The sequence below is a fragment of the Anoplopoma fimbria genome, chromosome 24, assembly GCF_027596085.1.
Source record: "Anoplopoma fimbria isolate UVic2021 breed Golden Eagle Sablefish chromosome 24, Afim_UVic_2022, whole genome shotgun sequence".
Classification (NCBI taxonomy): Eukaryota; Metazoa; Chordata; class Actinopteri; order Perciformes; family Anoplopomatidae; genus Anoplopoma; species Anoplopoma fimbria.
Window position 1 is genome coordinate 10,276,202 of NC_072472.1, and position 22,976 is coordinate 10,299,177.

Below are 22,976 nucleotides of genomic sequence, written 5' to 3' on the forward strand. Positions count from 1 at the left end.
TGAGTAACACATGATGAGATTGAGTTGGATTGATCGCAAGGACAGATGTTAACGTGAGAGGAAACAACAGTGAAGTGAAGGGTCAGACTAGTTATCCACAGTCTGTCCGTCTCCTAATTGCTCCCCTGGCTCAGCTTGTCATAACAACAGCGGCAAAGTAAAGGACTCTGGTTGAGGACAGGGAGCACAATGACTTGCTTTCCTTCTTCACTTCATCTTTTTCAAGATGGAAACATCAAAGCCTTGCTTTTTCCCGGGCTCATGTCTCATTTTCTATTGTGGCTGAATGAACAGATATTGACTGGCCATGAAACGAGCATGCTCCTCTAAGCGGCAGGAATTTGTTCTTGGAGTCTCATCTGCCCAAAGTTCATCATATCTGCACAGGGCTTCAATTAAAAGATTACATTTCAATCCCCGATATCATGGAGGAGAATAAAGGTAAACTAAATGTCCCCAAAATGAATCCAAAAATACATAATTCTGGAATAATAATTATCATTATCAATAAATGTCTGATCTGACAAAGCTGGTTAAGTTTTGTTACGGTTTAAGCAAAAAAAAGACATAGTTAAGGTTTGTGAACATCATAGTTTGGATTCAAATAATAATGTGTTGATTCACACCGGATCATTATCAATTGCCTAATTCACACTTAATATAGTTTTTATGTCATTGTCATTATTTAGTTACATTACATTTATCCAGTCACAGTGGACAGATGACTTTTTGTGCCACAGCACTCCCTTGCCTCATGTTACATGACATGAAAATATTCATTTTCTTGGGGTGGACAGTCTCAATGGTTATAAAAATGATGCCTGCTACAAATCCAGTAAACCCGCACAACAAAAAATGATGAAACTTTTGTAAACCATTAAAAAACATATTGACTCCATATACTTTTAGTGGTGTTTTTTTGAACTGGAAACTCATCACTCAGCTAAGCAACAGCCTGCATAAATCATAAAATACATTTGGCAGATATTTTATTCATTCAAGTAACTGCAATAGTTCACGAGAAAATGGCAAAAACATTTTTAAAAATGCCTTATCTTGCAATGTTAGGAATTCCTTTGAATATTGCTGGATCAGCACCACACACTGAATATTTTTTCCTCCGGCAATTAGCTAATCCCAAAAAAATATTAAAATATGCTAACAAGTTTTAAAGACATCCTTCGAGATATCAAAACAAAATGCATAGTTTATAATAATGTTCGCAGGCAGTTTTCATCCAACAAATTATATAAAAAGAAAAAAAAAACTTTGACCTAATTAAATAAATGATTATATTCCCTCACTAAAAATCGGGTAAAACAGAGTTGAATTAGATGGTGTTGTGATAATTAAAAAGAGAGGTATTTCAAAAGTATCATGGACTGTAACATTCATAACCTGAGCTTAATGATACAGATCCTTAAACAAATCAGGCTGCATGTGAACAACAAGAGATGTAATGCTGTCACACTGCATGGAGTTGTTTTCCATCGATCTGGTCAATCCTAGATGGAGCTTTGAGATAAAACTGACGGTAAAACAGATGATTTATATGCATCCACATCTGCTGATATTGATAGGCAGACAGTCTGGTTTCCTTTGAGGTGCTGCTTTATAGGGGATCTGAATCCAGAAATAGAGCAGAACAGAAGCCATCTGGACTTATAAATCATCCCAAATATCACTCACACAGCAGTGATGTCGGTCTCTGTTGTTCCGCCTGTCTGCCCTATATCTGCTCCTGACGATTGCAACTTGTCTTCTCCGTCTGCCCCGTCTAAGTGTCTGTTAGCTGACACAGTAGGCCTCTTTGCAGTGACAAATGACTCAGACTTGACTCGGCAGGCTGACCTAACCAGGACATTGTTTGTGGTTCAGCTGAGCGTAAAGACGCACGTACGGCACCATCCAGCTCTACGCTGGATTTGGCTTACAAAGTTCTATGATTTTCAGCCTGTTAAGAACATTCTCTTCCGGTCTGTTTACACTGAGAACAAAAAAAAATTGCGCAAAAAAAGACAATACAACCATGATATTCATCTGAGGCCTAACTTGAGCATCGCAGCCTGAACCAATTCATAATTTAACAATGACAATCAGCAGCTCAACATGTGTGTACTTCAAGTGTGTGTGCGCAAACCAAAGCTCTATGATCTAAGGATCCCATCTGGCTAGTTCATTTTATTAGAAGCCAATTTCGAATATTAAGATGTCTGTGAATATCTGCCAATAGGAGCTGGCACGCTTTTAACAGGAACTGTGAGTGTGTGTGAAATGTTGTAAAATGCTTCCCAAAGTTGAATTTGATGAGAGAGCATAAGCATGCTGCCACTGATTGTTGGCTTGTTTTGACACGATGATGAGGGAAAGAAAAAAAGAGGAAGAGGGTTAAAGGATGCAAATTGGATAACAAAAGTGCGAGCTGGACAGATGATAAGAGCGAGAGAAAGTTAAGGAAAATTATTCAAAATTCCTGACTGTTTTTTCTTTTTAATGCAGGACATATCTACTCTAATATATGAGTGCTAATATTCTATAATGTGTCTTTATTTTGCATCTGAGTGAGACAGTGAAGAAAGTAGAGCGCTTATTATACTTATTATATTATATAACTATTGAATCGATAACCATGAAATATGGAAAAGACATTCACGTCCCCCTCAGGAGGAACTGGACGAAATCAAGTCACATTTCCAAATAGTACAGTTAACTAGTTTATAAAATAACCAAATAACTGAAACAATCACATCCGCCTCAGCTGAACTTTGTTATAAGCACTAATTAGCAGATGATAGCATGCTAACATGATAAAAAAAAGTTAAGTTAATCAGCATGTTAACATTGTTATTGTCCGCAAGTTATGATACTGCCGTTAGCATTTAGCTCAATTATAGCCTCACAAAGGCATCAATGTGGCTGCAGACTGTTATTAAAAAAAAAAAAACTCTGGTAATTTACAAGTGTATATTTAAACAATAGCTCCCGACAGGCTGTGGTATGTTTTGACTTATATATAACCCCAACATATCATGGACTGGATTGAACTATTTCTGTCATCAAGTATGGAAATATAAAAGTTATAGACACATTTCAAGTTAAATATTTTTTTATCTATAGATAATAATGCTCACAATAATAGACTGTCCTGGGTTTGCTGTCTACACAAACAAAGCTGTGGCTATGTAATGAAGGTTATGGCCATCATTTCTCTCTTTTCAAGATGAGCATCAGTTTGTGGATCGTGGTAATGCGAAAGGCAGTGGTTAGTGTATTTCTGCTGCGTTCCTGCCAGCCTGTATATTCTGGGCACATTGTCAACCTCCTCTTTCCAGAGCTCTACATACCGTTTTGCAGGTGGTTTTTTTTCTAGAGATGGACGCTGCTTGTTCCATCAAAGAAGTTAAACTTAAATGTTTTAATTTGTAATTGGTTTTTAGCAGCTGATTTATCTGTAACCCGTTCCGTGTTGGCGGAAGTGATACCCCCCCTTGACCCTGTTGCTAAGTTACCATGAAAAAAGTTTTTTTCTCAGATGTGGACTGAAAGTGCACAGGAAGTAGACATCATAGCACTAGTGTGTGTGTATTACACGAACCAATCAAATCGCTTGATTTGAGCTACCCATTTGGTAATCAATTATTTCTAGATCTTGTGAACATTTAGAGTTTGAGATTCAGAGTGAAAATCAGGTGTCACACCAACCCCCAGCTCCATTTCCCTCTCAGTTTACATATTCATATTCATAGCTGTTTTTTATCACAAGAGTAATGTACTTGGATAAGAGTGAACTGTGCTGCAACACAGCATTTTTTTTAGATGCGTAAATTTCAAGTGTAAATCTGTTTAAACAACTCAAACAATTAGAATTGAATGATAGTTTTAGGGGAACATAGAGGGAGTCGATGCTTGCATACAAACACATTATGGTCTCAGGTTTCAAAACACTGAGGAGTTTGGGCAGCAAAAAAGAAAAAGCATCCACCCTTTTCTTATCCTCCTTCTGATGTTCTCCCTTCTTCAACAGCACACAGGGTTCTGACTGTAACACTATTGCTGAGTGTAAATCAGTTGCTCCCCCATTGCTCATTCTCACTTGAAAGTCTGTCTGTGTGTGTGTCTGTGTGTGTGTTTGTGTGTGAATCAGTGTGGGTGTTTAACTGAGAGCAGACAATGGCTATGAACACTCCCTATAATGAGCATAGTTTAGTCATCCATACAAAACAAGATAGAACAATATGTGGAAAAGGAGTCTATGCATGGTTTGGAACCACAACAGTAATTACCCCCAACCTGACAAACAGTGGAGGCCTTCTGTGGAGGTGGTAGATTGCAGCAAAGCTTTTATCAGAAGGCGAAGTGGAAGTAATAATGGGATAATTGTTTTGGATGATGGATGCCTCTCCCGTCGCTACCTGCACAGGCCTGCTTACTTCTGCTGGCACCGAGCGGATTCAGCTTGGCAGTCACGGCTCTGTCATGTGGTCAGTGTGTGTGTGTGTATGTGTGTTTGCCTAATGAGGTTTGTGTTGGAGTGTCAGTCCTAGGAGAGGGTGGTGCACGTGGGTTGTAAGCGTGTGTATGCGGTGCGAGAGCTGGCTAAGTGCACCATGTTTTCTGGATGGCAAGCGAGCCAGAAACCAAGCAGGGCAACACAAATTAAATCTCCCTTTCATCAATCTCTCCACCTGCATCTCTCAATCCCTGCACCACACTAATCCTTTCCTCGCTTCCAAGTCCTCATTTTCAAGGGACGCTCTTCATGGCATTTCCTTTTTATCAAAAAGTCTGAGGTTGATCATGATGGCAAAGATGGATGTGAAAGAGAGTAGATGTTTTGCAGCAAAGCTCATGAGCGGAATTCAAATCAAAATCACTAATACCACAAGGGCGCACCTTTCCACTATCCGTAATTTCATCCATCTTATTGGACCCCAACCAATATTGACTTTTTGAGATCTTTCTAAACATATTTGCTGTTGCAAATCAGTAGTATATATAGACATAATTTTTAGGATAGGGCAGGATTAAATGTTATTATGATTGACCAAAACATTCAATTTAAAAACAAACTCTTCTAAACAGAACATTGGGAGCCGACATAAGAGTAAATAACAGAAAACTTCACTAAAATAACATCAATAGAAATATAAAAAAAGTAGGAAAACATTTCAGATGTATGTCTAAAAACATAAACTATATAATACTATAATAAATCATTACAAAAAGTAATGTGTGATTTGGCAAGTCAGTAGTATAACATTATTTTTTGTTAATATTTCAAATCAACTGTTACCAGTGGCTCATTCATCTTTATGTATTAACTTGTGCATCAATTTATTTTTAATTTACCTTTATTGTTTTTTAAAGTGTATGTAATGCAAGCTACAGAAGAGGTTTTGCAAATATTATATATGTCAACAGACTGAACTCCATCTCACTGAGAGCTCTTCAGATTCTTTTTGCTCCACATACAGTGAAATTCAAGAGCTGGAAAACTGGCTTCATTTCAGAATTCAGATAGTTAATGAGGGGGGAAATGTGCCCTTCTCGGTTTGTTCAAGGAACAAAACAACTACAGGGAATACTTTGTATCTCTGGTCCTCTGGGAGTAATCAGACAGACAGAGAAAGAAAGGGAGGGTGAGGCTTAAAGGCAAGCGGTGAGGGACCGAACGAGAGTGGGAGGGAGGGAAGAGGGAGGCGACTGGAACACGGAAAGAGATGACTCCTGAAACCTGGTCCAGAGGGAGGAATCTTTGGGAAATAGAGAGGGATGAAGTGAGGAGTGCATGGATGAGAGAGGCAGAGAGGGATAGCAGGGAGGAGGGAACACTTGTGAGAATACATCATTGTAAATCTACTCTTGGGCCCTTCTTCCACCAAATGATTGCTGTATTTTATAGTCTTGATGCTTTATTCTTTAGGCAATAAAGCATTGAGGATATCAACATGTCTGCCTTTTACCCACTCATTTCTATTTGCTTTCCTTTGCAGAAGGATCCCTCTGTGTTCACAGCAACACTGTCATGGCCATATGTGTCACTGTGGATTTAAAGCTGCAACTAAACACTTGTCTTTTATTGAAAACAAGCTGCACAGAATTTCAAAATAAAGTATTTGAAATCAAAAAAGGGTAAAGCAATGGAGTAAGCAAAACATGCAAGGAGAGGGGGAAAAAAACAGCAGTAGGGAAGGAGAGAGAAGTGGAGGAAAGGATGGAGAGTGGTAAGCAGGAGCGGGGCAGCGAGGGAGGGCAGATTAGAAAGCATTTTACACTCTGAGCTTTTCATCCATCAACACAATCTGCAAAGCTTTGAAGAGAGAAGAGATGTGCAAGCTTTTCATCCAGAAATGTTTGCTCTGCACTGCACAGCATGCATTGTGTGTGTGTGGGTTTGGGTTTGGGTGTGTGTGTGTGTGTGTGTGTGTGTGTGTGTGTGTGTGTGTGTGTGTGTGTGTGTGTGTGTGTGTGTGTGTGTGTGTGTGTGTGTGGACATGCCTGTGTGCCTGCAGAATCAGCTCTGTCAGTCAAGCAAAGCAAGCCGTTCAGTTGAGCGCCCCAAAACTAACCGACATCGCACAAAATCACACGGACTGAGATGCTTTTTTGCCTAACAAAAGCTGATGCAATGTGGCAAGCAAGAAAGGACAGTCAAGTCTGCCGCAACATTTTGGAGAACTCTGATAAGCAACAATTCCAAGAAGTCGGCTCTTCTTTGCTGCATGGCAATGTGGACATTTGTGACACCTTGTCCCCTTTGACTGTTTTAAGAAAGATAACAAAATGAATGCACAAGAACCAGAAATTATGTCTTTTTTTATTCTTCCTGAAGAAAATGTGGAACCTTCATTACCCACCCACAGCTCCCCAACTGGCAGTTTGGTCCCAGGCTCTGGTGTGTTATTCGACAACAGCTAATGTAGACTTACAATTTGGCCATTTAAAAATAAATCAAATAAAAGCATTGAACACCTCTCTAGTATTTGTTTAAAACGCAGACTTCTCATAAGTATGAATCACTGTACAAGGCTGGGCGATATGACAATATACACCATGAGATGATGAACATTAATCAATTGTCTGGCTGAATTAGGCCTTTGTGGGAAACATTACAAATCAATGTCAATCAAAGTGTGAAGTACCTTCTTCAAGTATTAAATAAATTATGTTATTAAAAAACAGACCTTCCCATCAGGGTATTGAATATATAAAACGTTACTCAATTGAATCATTGTAGTTTTGTGCATAGATTTTTGTTTCACTTTACTTAATGCAAACAATGGCCTCTTAAAGTAAATTGTAATGCATTATAACATAACTTATATAAAGAGATATAATGTATTACAGCAATGGGAATTATAAAACACTATGATCCTTGCAAAAAAATGTCAGTGAGCAATTCTTAAGTATTATGATACTTGACCTTATAAGTCTTTATAAAATCATTATATCGCCATAGAAACTGTAGGTCAGACATAAAAAGGGCAGGAAGTCCTTCAGTCTATTATGAGCTATATTTGGCATAAGACAGGTTGAGCAGAGTGAAGAACAACTTCTGCCACAGTATGTAATATACATATCTCAAGATTAAAGAAACATTGTCCTGATACGACATTCTTATACAGCGCTATAAACAGATTATAACGCATTATAAGAATGTTAAAAATGCATTATAGACATGGCCGTCATAGACAGTTTACAAATGTGTACGGGTGAAACAAAAAGGGAAGGCAGGACTTCATGGACAAAACAGATATTTTCTCCACATAGAGGATTCCTGACATGCTTCCAATATTAAACCACAGCGTTCATTGCATCCTTTTCGAGTGCTAAAGAGGTCTAAGTAAGACAGTTTTCTACTTAACCTTGACTGCATGCTCTGACACGGCCTCGGTGCAGCAGTGTGAGAATTTAGCATGTTTGTGTGTGTGTCATTTAAACACGCTGTCTCATCCAGACGGATTTCACAGCCTCTTTTGGTGCCTGAGATCTCTTTCTGTCCTCTTTTGCTCTGAAGGACCTTTCACGCCATAGCTACACCTCACTTTACACACACACACACCTACAGTTAGACCTTTGCACACCTCTGCTGGCTCACTTTCTCTCCTCTCCCTAGCACTCTCAGTCAGGGTTGCCATGGAGGGAGGTTTTCTTAGCTGCCATGACAACGTGAATCCTCTTTGGTCTCCCCTAACGACAGTAGAATGGAACAGACAGCGCCTTGGTGATATAGATGTGTTTGGACTGGTAGCTCAGTGATTCACACACACCGCTGAAGTCACCTGTCCTACTTTTTGCCAGGGAACAGTAGTGGTGTGAGAATTACTCAGCTCCTTTACTGAAGTAAAAGTAGCAGAAATATATAAAAATATTCCAAGTAAAATCCCCCTTATGTAAAAGTGCTGTTTATTATCCTGTGTGAGATGATCATATAATTACCAATTGTTCCATTTGTTTTTCATAGCCATTTGGGGTTGTAATTCTAAACCAAACCGGTACTTCAACCTGGTCACCCAGATGAATGAATAATCTGGCTCTTAATAGAGCCAAGTATGACTTCAACCCACACACAGGAAATGTTTTACTTGGACTGCCATTATACTTTAAGTCACAGACCAAGTAGGCTACAGTACAGTATGTTTCTTTTAAAAAGCACCGACCAAACTTTTTCTCTCACAATACCAAATGTAGCCTATCAACTGAAAGCACCAATCCATGAATGATGAATGAATGCAACTGATGTTGGAAGCACATTTTTTATAATGTCAGAGAAACTGTATTCATATTATTATCAGTTCATTCATTAAAAGTTTACAAGCTCATTAATTCTTACCTTAAGTCTCTCAGACACCCCGTCAGTAAAGCTGATGGTGAACTCCTCCACCTTGGGAACCTTCAGCCTCTTCTTCTCTGTCTGGTACTCAGTGCGGGTTTTCACCACCACCTGCAGGAGGAAGATAAACCGTTAAATCAAGTTAAATACTATTTATGTATTTTGAAGGCAATGAAAGGTATATGGGTGTCATTGTGGGAGGGAACTGTCAAGCCAAATTTTTAAAAGGTCACCAGACCTTTCAGAGAAATGAAAGGCAACGAGGGCACATCACCGGTAGCTCCCATGAATTGCACTACATATTTGTCTGTGGTGTCTTTTTGTCTTATTACTGGAGCACCTATGGCATATGGCCGAGTATACTCATCAACCATCAGATGATCACTGCCCAAAGCGGCCCATCCAGCCAGACCTGCAGGACCAAACACCAGGAAAGTGGATTGGACTGCCGCAAAAGGAGAGGGAGGAAAGCCGAGTTGTAAGCTAAGCCAAACCAGCTAGGACCTTAAGGCTGTTCCACTAGTTAATCTGCTCCTGGCTAATGTCCAGTTGCATGAAAATCCAGGCTAACCCTGCAGTGGTTGGTCTGTGCCTACATCTTTATAGAGACCTTTATAGAGAAATCCTTAGGCAACCCGCTCTTCCCCCCAGCTGTACCTGGGAACAGCTTTTATCGGAGGAGCCGATAGCTCATTAGACAGTTTGTAAGAGAACATTAGAGTAAGACAGATGTGAGAGTTATGACAGCATGAAACGTAAAGCAATTGACCTCACTGCTTTCAGGCTACGGAATTTGACTGAGACTGTTTTCTTTGTTCTAACTACTAACAGGGCAGTCAGGTGCAGACTGTAGAAAATAAGAAGTAAAGAATAACAATAATAAAGAGAAAAGGGGGTGCTCAAATATCGGTTTACTTTTTTCTAAAAGAGGCATTTTAATTCATTCAGAAGATGATTCTAGTTTTCTTTTACTTTGAATGCAGACCTTAAATCCATTGTGGTAGGTCTAATTCTATTTATGGTTAAGATAGATGTTTGTTTCACATACAAGTGCCATAAAAGTTCAATGTGTATGGATACATTAAATTGTTTAAATGATATGGAAATGCACACAGTTGGTTTTATTTGATAGACACAGGGGTACGCTGGAGGACTCAATTTTGGTTGCGATAGGTGCACAGCTTAATACACACAATTGGAGATAAAAGCCTAGGCTGCTATTAAAAAACCTAAATAATTACATAGATAATGAATATAGCATAATAAAAAGTAAAAAAGTAGAGTCAATTCACAGTATCGATGTATATTGTAATAGCAGTAATTTCATGGACTTCAGTCTCTCAGACTTAAGAACATAAATTGTACCCAACGCTAGAAACCATGCTAAAGGAAACGCTGGTGCCAAGCATCTGTTAAAGCTCAACTGTATGTTAATAAGGTCCGGTGCCCAGAATATAAGACCCTCAGTCTAAAGGTGTAACATTGTGCTTCGTGCCAGCAGCTAAATTGGGAATAAAAAGCCATGCAGGGCAGTACAACCCTGCCCCAGTAATGTCACTATAACTCTCCTCAAGCAAACTGGTTTAGAGGGAGGAGAGGGACACAGAGACGAGGTGAAACTCACAAACTCTTAGACTTCTACTTTTTTTTAACATTCACTTGTGTTCTGGAAGGTACTGGTTCAAAAAGCACTCTTGCCGTAGGAGTTATTACTCCTTAGATCAGGAGCAAAGGATCGGTTATATTTCACCTTAGTTTTCTCTTTCTCATTAACAATGGGAATAATGGTCAAAACTGCGAAATAATACCTAGGCTTGGAAGCCCTACCTATCAGTCTGTGAGTAACATTTTTATAAAATTAAAACTATGCTTGAATATTGAAACAGTAGTCTCGCTTAACAGAGTGATAAACTTCTAGCTAGCATTTCAATTTACGACTTATTTACTCACTTCAAAAAACAGAATTGACAAATCCTCCATACGTATCTATCAGATCTAACATTACATGTCTGGGTTATTCTCTCAACAATGACTTAGAAAACATCCTAATTGTTAATCCTCAGAAACTTGATCAACTTTTCATCTCAGCGTTAGTATTCATCTCATCTTTTTGCAGCACTGACTTCATTGAACAAAACCAGCCTTCATCTCATCACTGCACCTACTAAAAAGAGAAAGTGTTTCTACTGTTTTGTGCATTCACTGTATATTAATGTGCACAAGAGGATAGGGCAGATAGAGAGAAAGTGTACAAATGACAAGGCAGAGGAGGAGAACGAGAACAATGTCTCAGTGTCCTTGTGGCTAATTGCGCTGCTTCTGAGCGGCTCTGCTTCACTTTGAGACAAAGCCAGGAACTGCTGTGCTCACAGACTGGCTCCGCTATCTGAATACCAAAGCCGTCGGTTGGCTCTAGAAAGCCCTTATCTAAGAGTTGAAGGCCGCAGTAGGTGCACAGAATACATTGAATTTGATTGGACCCCTGGAGCATGAAGCCTTGTGGCCTTCAGTGCAGTAACACCAGACATCATTGCCCTAACTTATGTCTCCATTTTGCCTCAACTTTCTCTTTCTCTGACTCATTTCACAATAACATGCTCAGGGCCCCCGGGTTCAAACACCACAGCAGCGCTTCATGTTGCTTCATTACTCTCTCCCCACCTGTACCTCTCACTCTTTTATTTCACATTACCGAATGACGTGGCTATCAATCAACATTGCCGCATTTACACATCCCTTCAGCCCTCAGCAGCAGCTAGGAATCTACTTTACAAGGTGCAACCTTCTCTGATTAGACAGGTCCAAATAGTCCTTGGGAAGCCATTCATTTATGAACAATTATATGTTGTTTAACAAAGCTTGATATAAAAAAACACCAAGGAAACGATGCAGCCATGAACAGTCGTGATAGGATAATAAAACAAAAAAAAAGAATTACGTTATTATTCAACAGAGGTAGGGGTTCATTTTTTATTTCTAATTTCTCTTGATCATTTATTTATGTGAATGGTTTACGGGGGCTTTGGGGATATCAATATTGGTCAGTCAGATAAAATACCTAATTAAGTGTTGGGTGTATTGCCATGACTTGCGTACAAACATTCATGATTCCCAGAAGGTCCTCCAAGAACCAAAATCCCAATGACTCTAATGATCCCTGACTTTTCCTCTAGCACCATCAATAGATTGATACACAGACTCTCGAGAACTATTAGATGTATCTTCATGACATTTGGCACAAACATTATGTTTCCCACACGATAAATTGGGTAACACTTTACCATACAATATAATTCTGTTGCATTAATAAGGTATCTATAGAACACTTGCCAGTTCCTACAGGTACATAAATGCTCTCTCAGTCATAAATTTATATCTAATTATTGCCATGAGCATCTGCTTTTATTGTACTTGAACCATAACTATAAAGAACAGCACTTACACTAGAGTCAAACCACAGAACATAAATTGGTAGGCAATATTTCTTATGCAGTGGGAAAGCCTAATGCTCTGTTACATCATTTAAGGATGCAGCTGTAAACCATTGTCTAAATATCCTAAGATTTGAACCCATTTTGTTCAAGCATTCTACCCCAAAAACTGTATCCAACGGGTCCCAAGTACTTAAAAAGTATTATCTATTTCCCCTTTTCTCTAAATGTCCAATATGTACTACCTTGTTCCCCATAGTTTTGTTTTCTTCTTCCTTGGGCTGGGTATTTTTTTTAAATTTTCAAAATCAGTACCAATACCAGTACTCTTAATGTGATACCAATAGAATAGTTGTAGCTGCTGCGGTAGTGGGCATATCACTTATTGCATTAAATCAAAGAACACTTGCGATGATTGGCTGCGAGCAAACCCATACACAATTATTTTCCTAAATCTGGGTACCAAAAGGATCGCATGCAGGTATTGTTACACTGGAGAAGTTTCTATACTACTTAGTACTGGGTTATTTCGGTGCATCCCTTTAAGGTTTGGTGTACCAATACCAATGCCTACTTCAGCTATAGCCTACTTGCATTTAAATACCAGTAGAAACGGGTCAGTATGTTTTTGGTACCTGATTAATGGAACAAAATTAGACTGCACGCTGTGTTTTGAAGTGTTACCGTGAATTGTAAGAACTTTAGTGAACCCCTGACTTTTCATCTCAACTTTTGTCCATCTTACAATTTGGTGTTCTTTACAACGAGCCTAACAGCCTCACACGATGGCTGTAGAGCTCTTTGCAATTAACTTCTTCACTTACTGTGACCTTTGAATATGTCAATAAAATTGATAGAGACTTCTACATCAGTAAAAGGAAGGTAAATTAATCCAGCACATACAGATGAACACCTTCTGCAATTTCAAATTTCAAATATTCAATTAGTTCTGTATATCTAATGGAAACATTTCCATTCAAGGTGACCTTTTAATATCGCCATGACTGACAAAGAGTCACTTTTAGATCCGTGATAGACTTCACATTTATTTCATTGTGGTGAAATAACTGCCACATGGGATGTTTTTGAAAATCTCAAAAATGGCAGTCAAACTCAGCCTGTCTCTGTCTCTCTCTCTGATCCTTGTGTCTCCTAAAATATTATTTTTTAAGGTTTGATATTGTCTTGGTACGAGCTGTCGACACGTTCTTTTCTCCTTGTCTTCCCCATGGTATTCCTCAAACATGTTATCACTATGATTGCTATTTAATTTCTCATCCCCAAAGACTGGGCTGCTTGAGAGTTGGTCTTTGGTAGAGTTTCAGTGTTGAAAGAAGCTGCAGACACTTTTCTTGACATGTTTGATTGTAGTCTTTCCTTGAAAAAAACTGTTAATGAAATCCATATAAGCATGAGGGAGCTCCTTGTGGCAGCTGTACAACATAAGTTCTGACAGGATGAAGTGATGATTTAATAAAGGTAAAAAGTTTTCGTTGTTTAAAGTTTGGTTATTTTGTTAATTTGAATAAGACACCACTGCAAACAGAAAACTAATGAAAAGTGCTTCTAAAATAAGATATGTTTTATCTGGTTTGAAATGTTTAAGACCTATCAAAGTCAGAGGATGTTGTTACTTCTGTTTTCAATAATATTGAGTTAATCCTACCTCAATAACTTTTGATCTTGATCTCTGTTTTTTAAACCTGAATTTTTGGGGGAGACAGCATAAACAAGCTGTAAACGCAACATTTACATTATCATCTTTTAATTTCACAAAGTAAACGCATTTGCATATTTACAAATCAAGCAGAACAACATATTTTTCATTTGGAGTCAAATATCCATAAATTCCTTTTCAGCTTTGTTTTGGTCTCCACCAACTCAAAATACAGTGAGTTTTCAGAGCTATTTTGCTGATAGCAGCTGCCTGCTCTCTTTTTCTCAATTAGCTGAAAGATACTAAAAGTAACGATAGAACTGAGGAGAACTGCAGAGTTAGGTGATCCCTCTCTGTGTGTTTGCTTCTACGAGCAACGCTGTTCACATACAAGTGGTGGTTTTATCAAATGTATAAATTAAAATATTGATTATTGCAGCAGTTAAAAAATGAAAAGCTACAAAAAAAATAATTGGGCTCACTGTTGGTCTCTGAGGACAAACCCTGCTGGTTCTCTCCACCAAGGTAAGTGCGAGCAGTTATTTGCATTCCTCTGGCATCAGAGGTGTAAATCGATCCCTATCTACACAGCTAGAATATTATCCAGCAGAGTCCTTAGGAGCAGGACTGAAAACCACTGGTCAATAAACTAACAGGCAGCACTGCAGTACTGTTGGACAACACAGTGCACAGTACAAGAGTATGTAATGAATACATAAATTACTATCAAGCACAATACTCATGCATATTTTTCATTACTTTAAATCCTAAAAATATATAAATAATTTCCTTGTTGCAGTTATTTCCTAATATTTCTCTTTTGGACTGTTTGAAGACGTCACCTTGGATCTGGGATATTTTAATGCATATTTTTGACTATTTTCTGACATTTCTCTCCACCCTCCTCTGGTTGTTTTTTTTTTTCTTCTTTTAAACCAGCAATCCAATCAAGATATTGGTGACCCAGCAGTGGCTGTGACCCGTCCCTGCCCAGATGGAGTCAAATCTAATACCTCTCTAATGCCTCAGCGTCTGCAGGGCAGAGCAGCATTGTTATGAGCTGGTGTCTGAGTCCATACGTGAATGAACTTTGCTGTGACTTCACCCTGCCCCTGTAAAGATCCATGGGTAACCCTGTAGTCGGGGAGGTCACGCTATTATCAGGCAGGATCAGGGTGAAAACAGCTGGGGTTGTATTTGTAAAGCTGCTCAGAACAGCACTACTGATCCAGGGGAACTAGACAGGTCACATGACCCAATAAATCTTGCTTTAGCTTTAAAGGACAGAGAGAATGAAACTGGTCATAAATCAGATTCTGAAAGGTTGATAAAAGCTGATTAAAAACAACCTTATAATCAGTGAGATTAAAGAGATTTTAATCGCAAAGATATTATTGGTGTACCATATGTATGTTTAGAGATATAAATCACACAAAGGGTATGGCTTCCTACAAGAGCCTTCCTTTAAAGTAGCCATAATCAATCATACATTAAAAAAAAAAAATGTATGACAAAGTTAAAACTATGTCACATCTCAGACTAGATTTCCAGCAGTCTGAGATGTGTTGGGCAGATCAGAATTTGTATCTAATACGGCCGTGTTTGAGACAAAGACTGTAATGAGGAGCATGATGGATGCAGCTGATGTGGAACTTTCTGGAAACATGAAAAACTAATGGTTGTAATATTAATTACAACAGATACTGATTACTCCTTGGAAAACTAAAATGACCTGAGATGTTCCAGACTTAATCACATTTGAGATTTGGTCTGGTGTTGTCAGGCTAGTTGTTATGAGCAACAACAACAAAAAAACACTGCACACTACCAGGTCAGCTGCAGACGGACACAATTAGCAACAAGTTGGTGAACAAAGTGGAGCGTTTATCAGTTTAATAGACATTTATTTCCCTCTGGAGTTGGAAGAGAGCTATAAGAACATTCATATTTGATGTACATTGGCCAGGTGTCCAGAAACACAACTCCAAATAAATTAAAATGTTGCTCTCTATCTAGTGGATAAGTAAGTTAGAGCCATACCAACAAATAGGCCAGGCCATATATGGACTGATTTTAGATTATTGCTGATGTATCGTACTGGTGTCTATGTTAGTGACAAATGACAAGAAATTGACATACAGAAATTCTATGGTTTTTCCACCAGCAATTAGTGAGTATAGCTAGTATATTTTTCAATTGTAAAATGTGTCAAGAAAATTAATATCTGCCAGTATCATTCTCTGATTGTTAAACTCTCAAATCCTGTATTGTTAAAACCCTAGTGTAAAATATTTGCCAACATGTTTGCCAAATCAACTTCAAATATGATGATAAGTCAATAGTGGGGGTTCACAATTTGTTTCCTCATTCCTCAGCCGGATTAAAAATTGATAATGACAACAACAACAACAATAATTCCACCTGGTATTCAAAAAGCACAGAATAGTGTGGATGAAGTACAGAGTGCAGAATTCCGATTAAATGAACTGTGATAGCCATCATCGACACCTCCCGCTCTCTGATGTCTAAGTACAGATTTCATTATTATTTCTCCATTATTTCTCCTGGCCTCGGTTGTGTTCATGCATCACTTATCAGGGAAAGAAATTCTTATGCTTAGGGCTGGAGACAAATTCAAAGATTTAGCAGCAAATTGACCTTTACATCTCCCACACAGTCCCACTAAAAACAAATAGAACTCTCTCGCATTTGCATAATGATTAATAAAAATGAAATAAACATTTCTGTAAATGTGGAATACTTAAACCATCTTATGCAGTGGCAGAACGAATCATTTCGTAGTTCTGTGAGCAAGTTAGCAAACTCTGGTAGCAGCTGTCAGCCAAGTGTATCCAGAAGCAACAAGCAACCCCAATCTTTGTGCCTGCGTCTCTCGAGGCATGTAAAAATTCACTGAATAACAAAACAGCAAGCCTTCTCCTCTGACCTCTTTTCCTTTCATATGTCAATGACAATTACTCACTGGTGTGTCGCAGGAGCGAATACTTCACCCAGCTTATTTTCTCTGTCACTCTACCTGCTCAGGAAATCAGTAAAATACACTTGAGCAATCTCACAGTACAGTGACATGGCAATGTGTGTGTGTGTGTGAGTGTTTCATGATGGCAGCTTCGGCTACAGTACGTTGTGATGTTCTCAAGTCTAGGAGGACCGATTTAATCAGTGTAAAATGTCTGACAGCTCTATGAATGCCATGTTACGAACTGTTGGATGCTGACAGAAACGACTTGTCACTCACGCACACACATGCTCACATGCCTGAATAGTACACACACACACAGACACGGAAGGCAAGCATGCCTGTGTGTTCTGTGTGTGTGTGTGTGTGTGTGTGTGTGTGTGTGTGTGTGTGTGTGTGTGTGTGTGTGTGTGTGTGTGTGTGTGTGTGTGTGTGTGTGTGTGTGCAGTGAATGACAAGTCAGTTAACAGGAAAATACAGCAGAAATGGACGTCCATTTTTGGAAATTATTTTTTGGGGAGTTTCTGAGAATTCTTAACAATAAAACCATTTGAAGAGATTGAACCAAAAAAAGATAAATTGTCCTGCTTTTAAAGGCCAGGCAGCTTGTTACTTTGGTCCATAGTTCTTGGACCTTGGAAACAATGCTATAAAAGGCTTTGCCCTCTCAAGTGTGATGTATTTTAAAGGCCCCACAAATTGATTATTTTCCCTTTTTCCAGGGATCTGAAGGAAAGAAATCCTGTCTCTTTTTCTGTCGTTTATAATGAAAAGGTGGGCGGAGGGGTTGCAGCCCATCATCCAAAAAATTGGATGTCGGGCTGCAACTCACACTGATTTTCATTTCCAATTCCTAAAATGTGATTTGGTTAGGCAATTGTTGTCTATAAAAAATAAGAAAACAAATTAAAATTTCTCATTTTTCAGAGCCTGAATGGAAATATTTAACAACTTGTACAACAAGCATTTACATGCTGCGGCCAGTAGCTTACATGAATTTTGCTACCTTCGTACCTATGAAACTACAGGTAATGCGCGATGATGACTGTTAATGAAGTATAACTTAATGCTAATAGTGAGGGTATATACAAGTTGGCCTAGAGGTTTGATGTGGGTTGTATGGCATTAATATAAGATATCCAATTCCTGTTTAAATCTCAATTGTTTGTCCTAATAGACTAATAGAAGAGTGTATTGATTTGAATAAAGTTGTATATCGATAATCCTTCTGATCCCTTATAAAGGGAGTTAACTAACTTGTGCAATGATTCTATTATAAATAATGTCATCTTGTAGTTCTGTAATAAGTAATTGATCCGTAGCTCAGGGTAGAAATATGGATTCATAGAGCTGCAAAAATGCAATCATCACACTGTAACTGTGTTGAAACGAGACTAACGCTGTCACACAATTTATGCATAATCAAGCTTCTATATAAGCCTGCCTGTTGTCTAATTCCGTTAATTTTTCTATAATGTGCAATCAGTGCAGCACTCTGTCACAACCTCAAAGAAACACCAATCAGGCTCTCCACATTGCACTGCCACCATGGTAACTGGATTAACGAGCAGTTACTATGGTATGTCGAGATGATAAATGACAGTCTGTCTGGCACCAAATCTGTCTCCTAATCTCAGCTGGAAAACAAAGGACACAGCTGGGAGACAGCTGAGATGAATTCATTTGTGAATGAATGAAAGGGGTAACAGTGTGGGGGTGTATGTGTGTATGTCTGTATGTATGTGTATATATATAATGTGTGTGTGTGTGTGTGTGTGTGTGTGTGTGTGTGTGTGTGTGTGTGTGTGTGTGTGTGTGTGTTTCAAACAAACACTTAACTGGCTGTAGTCTCTCACCTTGTCAGGTGCTTGGCTCTGGAGGCTGCCGACATCCAGTGGAGTGATGAGGGGCACATTCTGAAAGCCGTCCTCCACGCTCACAGGTTTGGCCCCTTTGTCTTGAAGATTACTCCCCAGTTTCACCATCTTTCACCTCCCTTATATATCCTCTTTATTTCCCTGAAGACTGCTCCTGAATAGAGGAGGTGTTGAGAAAGAATGGTTTTACCTAACAGCCTTTCAGGTCAATGAAATCTAACAGACACAGGCTATTTGAAGGGGAATATTCCAGTGTAACATAATATAAGCCTTAAAGTAGCTTACATATGACGACGTGTTATCAAATTAATATTCTTTTTATTTAATCAATACTCCATATAAACTAAAAAAAATGTTTTGCAAAATAGATGTACCAAATCTTATTGACCAAATAACAAAAAGGGGAAAAAACTCCAGCAAAAGCATCATTTTCTTAACCTTTCCCCATCACAGGAAAACAACTACACTGTCAAAAGCAGGTACTTACAGCTGATCGTCCTTGTCCGTCCGTCCCCTCTGTGCTGCGGCAGTGTGTGCGGAGGGCAGAGCAGATAGGAGCAGGTGAGGATGGAGACTGCGCTGCGGTGTCGCTGCTGCTGATGCTGCGGGAAAGCAACGCTGCACCGCCGGAGTCCGACTGAATGTCTGGCGGCAGGTTTCCTTCCAGCAGGCAGCCCAACCCCCTAATCCAAACACAGCCTCTTCTTCAGCGCGCTGATACACCCAGCTGGAGCTACCACTAGGGGGATTCTTATTTATTTTTTTATTTATTTATTTCAGGAGTCTAGTTTGTTTGACTTAAGTGGAATCCGAATTAATGTTGCATTCAAGGCTCCTCGTAAACTGTTACACTCTGTTAGCATATCCAATGATTTTTTTTAAGCATTTATAAGGATACGTTATTGCAATTGTTTTTCTTTATTTGTTTGATTTTGAAAATTAAATTGGGCAGTTTGAGTTTAGTTTTGGCTGTATGTGAATAAATATGTGTTGACATCTCAAAGGTGACCAGAATTTAAAACAGTCAAATTAAAAATGGCATACAACCGTTGTATTCCTAAATAATGATGTTAATGATTCCAAATCAATAACCTGTGTGTTTCTCATCGCATCCCAATTTCTTAGCAATCATAGAAAATTCACACTTTGCCAGCTGTTCATTTTGAGTAGAAAACTAAATCCTGCGAAAACATTTGATCTACAAAATTCCCCACTGTACTTGAAAGCAGCAAAAACCGTGTGCCAGTCCAATAGTTTTTTTTTTGGTCATACAGCGCTCTCTGGTGGTGAAATGAGTGACACACAGTCAGATTTTAAAGAGAATGTTTTCGTAAAAATAAATAATCCAGTGCCCCATGCAGGTCAATCCTTGGAAGACAGACATGCTATATTGTAATGGCATCCTTCCAAATTACAACATGTTGGATGGGTTTCCATGAATCTAATGTAAAATATGTTTTTTTTTAAATAATGAATTATCATTAAATATAAAATTATCGTTACGTTTTTTGCTATAAATTTATTATTAAATCTGCCACTAACAAAAACAGTGCAATATAGTAGGAATAATACATCGTAAAAAATGTCAAAAAAGTTTTCATGACCTGCGCTGCTCTAAGATTGTGCTTTCTTTGTTTCTTGTCATTTAGGCTGCACTCTTATTTATATTGGTGGAGGTTTGTGCTCGGTGTGGGATTATCAATTATGAATGGTCCATTTAACGCTAAGCAATTGCACAAAGTTTAATGTCTTTGTTCCCATGTGGTAGGGTTGTAGAGCTATGGTAGAGCTGTAATGTGATTGGCCTCCACAGCATGATGTCGAGGTACATTTCCCCAAAAGTCGATTCTGCTTCATCTTTTTTTCGAGACTGCTTCCCTTTTGGGGGGAATTGGGGCTCAGCACCACAGAGACTGAGGTTCCCAGTGATCCTGAGTCTCTGCCGCCCAGACACTCAGAGCCACCGCAGCCCATTTCTTTGTATAGTATGTCATTAAAGTAATAGTCCATCCATCCATCGTCTCCATATTTTCCGAGGCCTGGTCTCGGGGGCAGCAGGCTTAGCAGGGTATTCCATACTATAGCATGTCAGAAAAAAGTCATAGAATAGTGTGTTGAAAAAGTCATGAAGAAATCATTGTGTAGTTTGTTGGAAAGAAGTCATAATATAGTATGTCGAAAAAGATCATAATATTGTATGTGGGAAAAAGTCATAGTATAGTATGTCGGAAAAAGTCCTAAAAAAATCATTGTGTAGTTTGTCGAAAAAAAGTCATACTGTAGTATTTTGAAAAAAAAATCATGGTATAGTATGTAGAAAGACAGTTTAAATTCTCACAGTATAATACCTCCAAAAGAAAAAATACATGAAAAAGGTCATAGTATAGTATGTGGAAAAAGTCACAGTGTGTCCAAAAGTTCATGAAATAATTTTAGTATAACATTTCGAAAAAAGTCATGGTATAATATATCGTAAAGAGTCATAAAAAAATCATAAAATAGTATGTCGAAAAAGTCATGAAAAAATCATTGTATATTTTAACATAAACAAGTCATGGTATAGTCTGTTGAAAAAATCAGAAAAAGGTCATAGTACAGTATATGATAAAAAGTAAAAAAAATGTCATACTATACTATGTCAAAAAAATTCACAGTATAGTGTGTCCATAAGTTCATGAAAGAATTTTAGTATAATATTTCTAAAAAAAGTCATATAAAAGTTCATAAAAACGTCATAGTTAAGTATGTCGAAAAAGGCAGAAAAAGGTCATAGTATAGTTTGTCGAAAAAAGTCCAAAAATGGTCTGTCGAAAAAGTCATGAAAAAATGATTGTATAGTTTGTCGAAATAAAGTCATATCATAGTATGTCAAAAATGTAAAGAGTCATAAAAAAGTCATAATAGTAAAGTCGAAAAACATAAAATGGTCAGAAAAAGTTCATACAATAGTATGGCTGAAAAAAGAATATTGTGTCGAAAAGGTCACAAAGAAATCGGTAAAGTCGGTAAAGTAATACTATAGTGTGTCAAAAAAAGTAATTGAATAATCTGTCTAAAAATTCTTGAAAGAATTCTAGTATAATACATCGCAAAAAGTCATAAAAAGGCATAAAAATGTCATAGTATATTATGATGTAAAAAATTCATAAAAGTCAAACTAAACTATATAATTAAAATTTCATAAAAATGTCATGGTATATCATCTAATAAAAATGTCATGGTTTAGTTGCTCATGACAATGGCATTAAAAAGTCATAGTATGTCATAAGCTTTTCTTCATCTTAAATGAGCTGATTGCCATCAGCTTTATGAGCCACCCCTGGGCCAGTGTTGTTTAGAGGACAAAAGCTTACCACCTTACCACAGACTTCCTATGTTGTCCTTTGCTGACACAGCTCCTGTCTTGTTTTGCTTCCTTCAGACATTTTCACACATCCACACATTCTTACATTAGAATCAGAATCAACTTTATTGGCCAATTATGCATGCATTTAGAAATAATTTGATTCTCTTTTCACATCTCACCCAATGTACTTACACAGAAATACAAATAAAAGTGAGTGACAAGGACAACAAAAGGAAAAAATTAGACAAGACTGCTATGTACACTGAGAGTGAAAAAAGGTATACATTTATTTTATATGAATATATAGAAAGAGAAAAAACAATGACAAAAATAAAATAAGAAATAAAAGGTCTATATACAAGCTAAGTGTTCTGTACTAAATAAAACATAGTGCAAAGTGTTAATAACTGAATGGAAGACCATGGAGGCAATGATTAAGTAGTAAGATGAATATGTACTGTCTGTACAGCGTGTAAGATTTACATTGACAGTGACAGATGATTTGATTCTTGTGTCTGTTTGTTTTGGTGTATGTTGTTCTGTAGCACCTCCCAGAGGGAAGGAGACTAAACAGGTTGTGTCCAGGGTGTGAAGGGTCTGCAGTTATGTTTCCTGATTCTGGAGCTGTATATGTCCTGGATGGAAGGCAGGCAGGTACCGATGAACTTCTATGCAGTCCTGACTGTACGTTGTTGTCAGTTCATGTCCTGTTCAGACTGCTGGATGTGCAGAGAAAAGACTGGATTAATGCAGTGTAGAATTGTATCAGCAGCTCAGTAGGTCCAAAAATGTAATTATATTTCTATTATGGTAAAGCATGTTGAAAAAAAGTTGTAAAAAATGTCACAATAG

The 22,976-nt window shown here is 38.1% G+C and overlaps 2 protein-coding genes across 5 annotated transcripts in view; both read right to left on the reverse strand.

The window, feature by feature from the left end:
• The window catches only part of nsg2 (neuronal vesicle trafficking associated 2), a 35,157-nt gene extending 15,704 nt beyond the window's left edge, over positions 1 to 19,453 (reverse strand). The window contains exons 1-3 of the mRNA XM_054626178.1: positions 19,266 to 19,453; positions 18,758 to 18,932; positions 8,834 to 8,944 (exon numbers count right to left, since the gene is read on the reverse strand). Of these exons, the coding sequence (XP_054482153.1) occupies positions 8,834 to 8,944; positions 18,758 to 18,886 (240 nt within the window). The 5' untranslated portion in view covers positions 18,887 to 18,932; positions 19,266 to 19,453. The remainder of the gene's footprint in view (positions 1 to 8,833; positions 8,945 to 18,757; positions 18,933 to 19,265) is intronic.
• A 2,805-nt stretch (positions 19,454 to 22,258) lies between these two features.
• ltbp3 (latent transforming growth factor beta binding protein 3) overlaps positions 22,259 to 22,976 on the reverse strand; it is a 35,988-nt gene continuing 35,270 nt past the window's right edge. For 3 of the 4 annotated variants that reach the window (XM_054625150.1, XM_054625146.1, XM_054625147.1), the window contains one exon: positions 22,259 to 22,843. In XM_054625150.1, coding sequence (XP_054481125.1) covers positions 22,825 to 22,843 — 19 coding nt within the window. In that variant the 3' untranslated portion in view covers positions 22,259 to 22,824. The remainder of the gene's footprint in view (positions 22,844 to 22,976) is intronic. The other variant, XM_054625149.1, reaches the window with a different exon arrangement.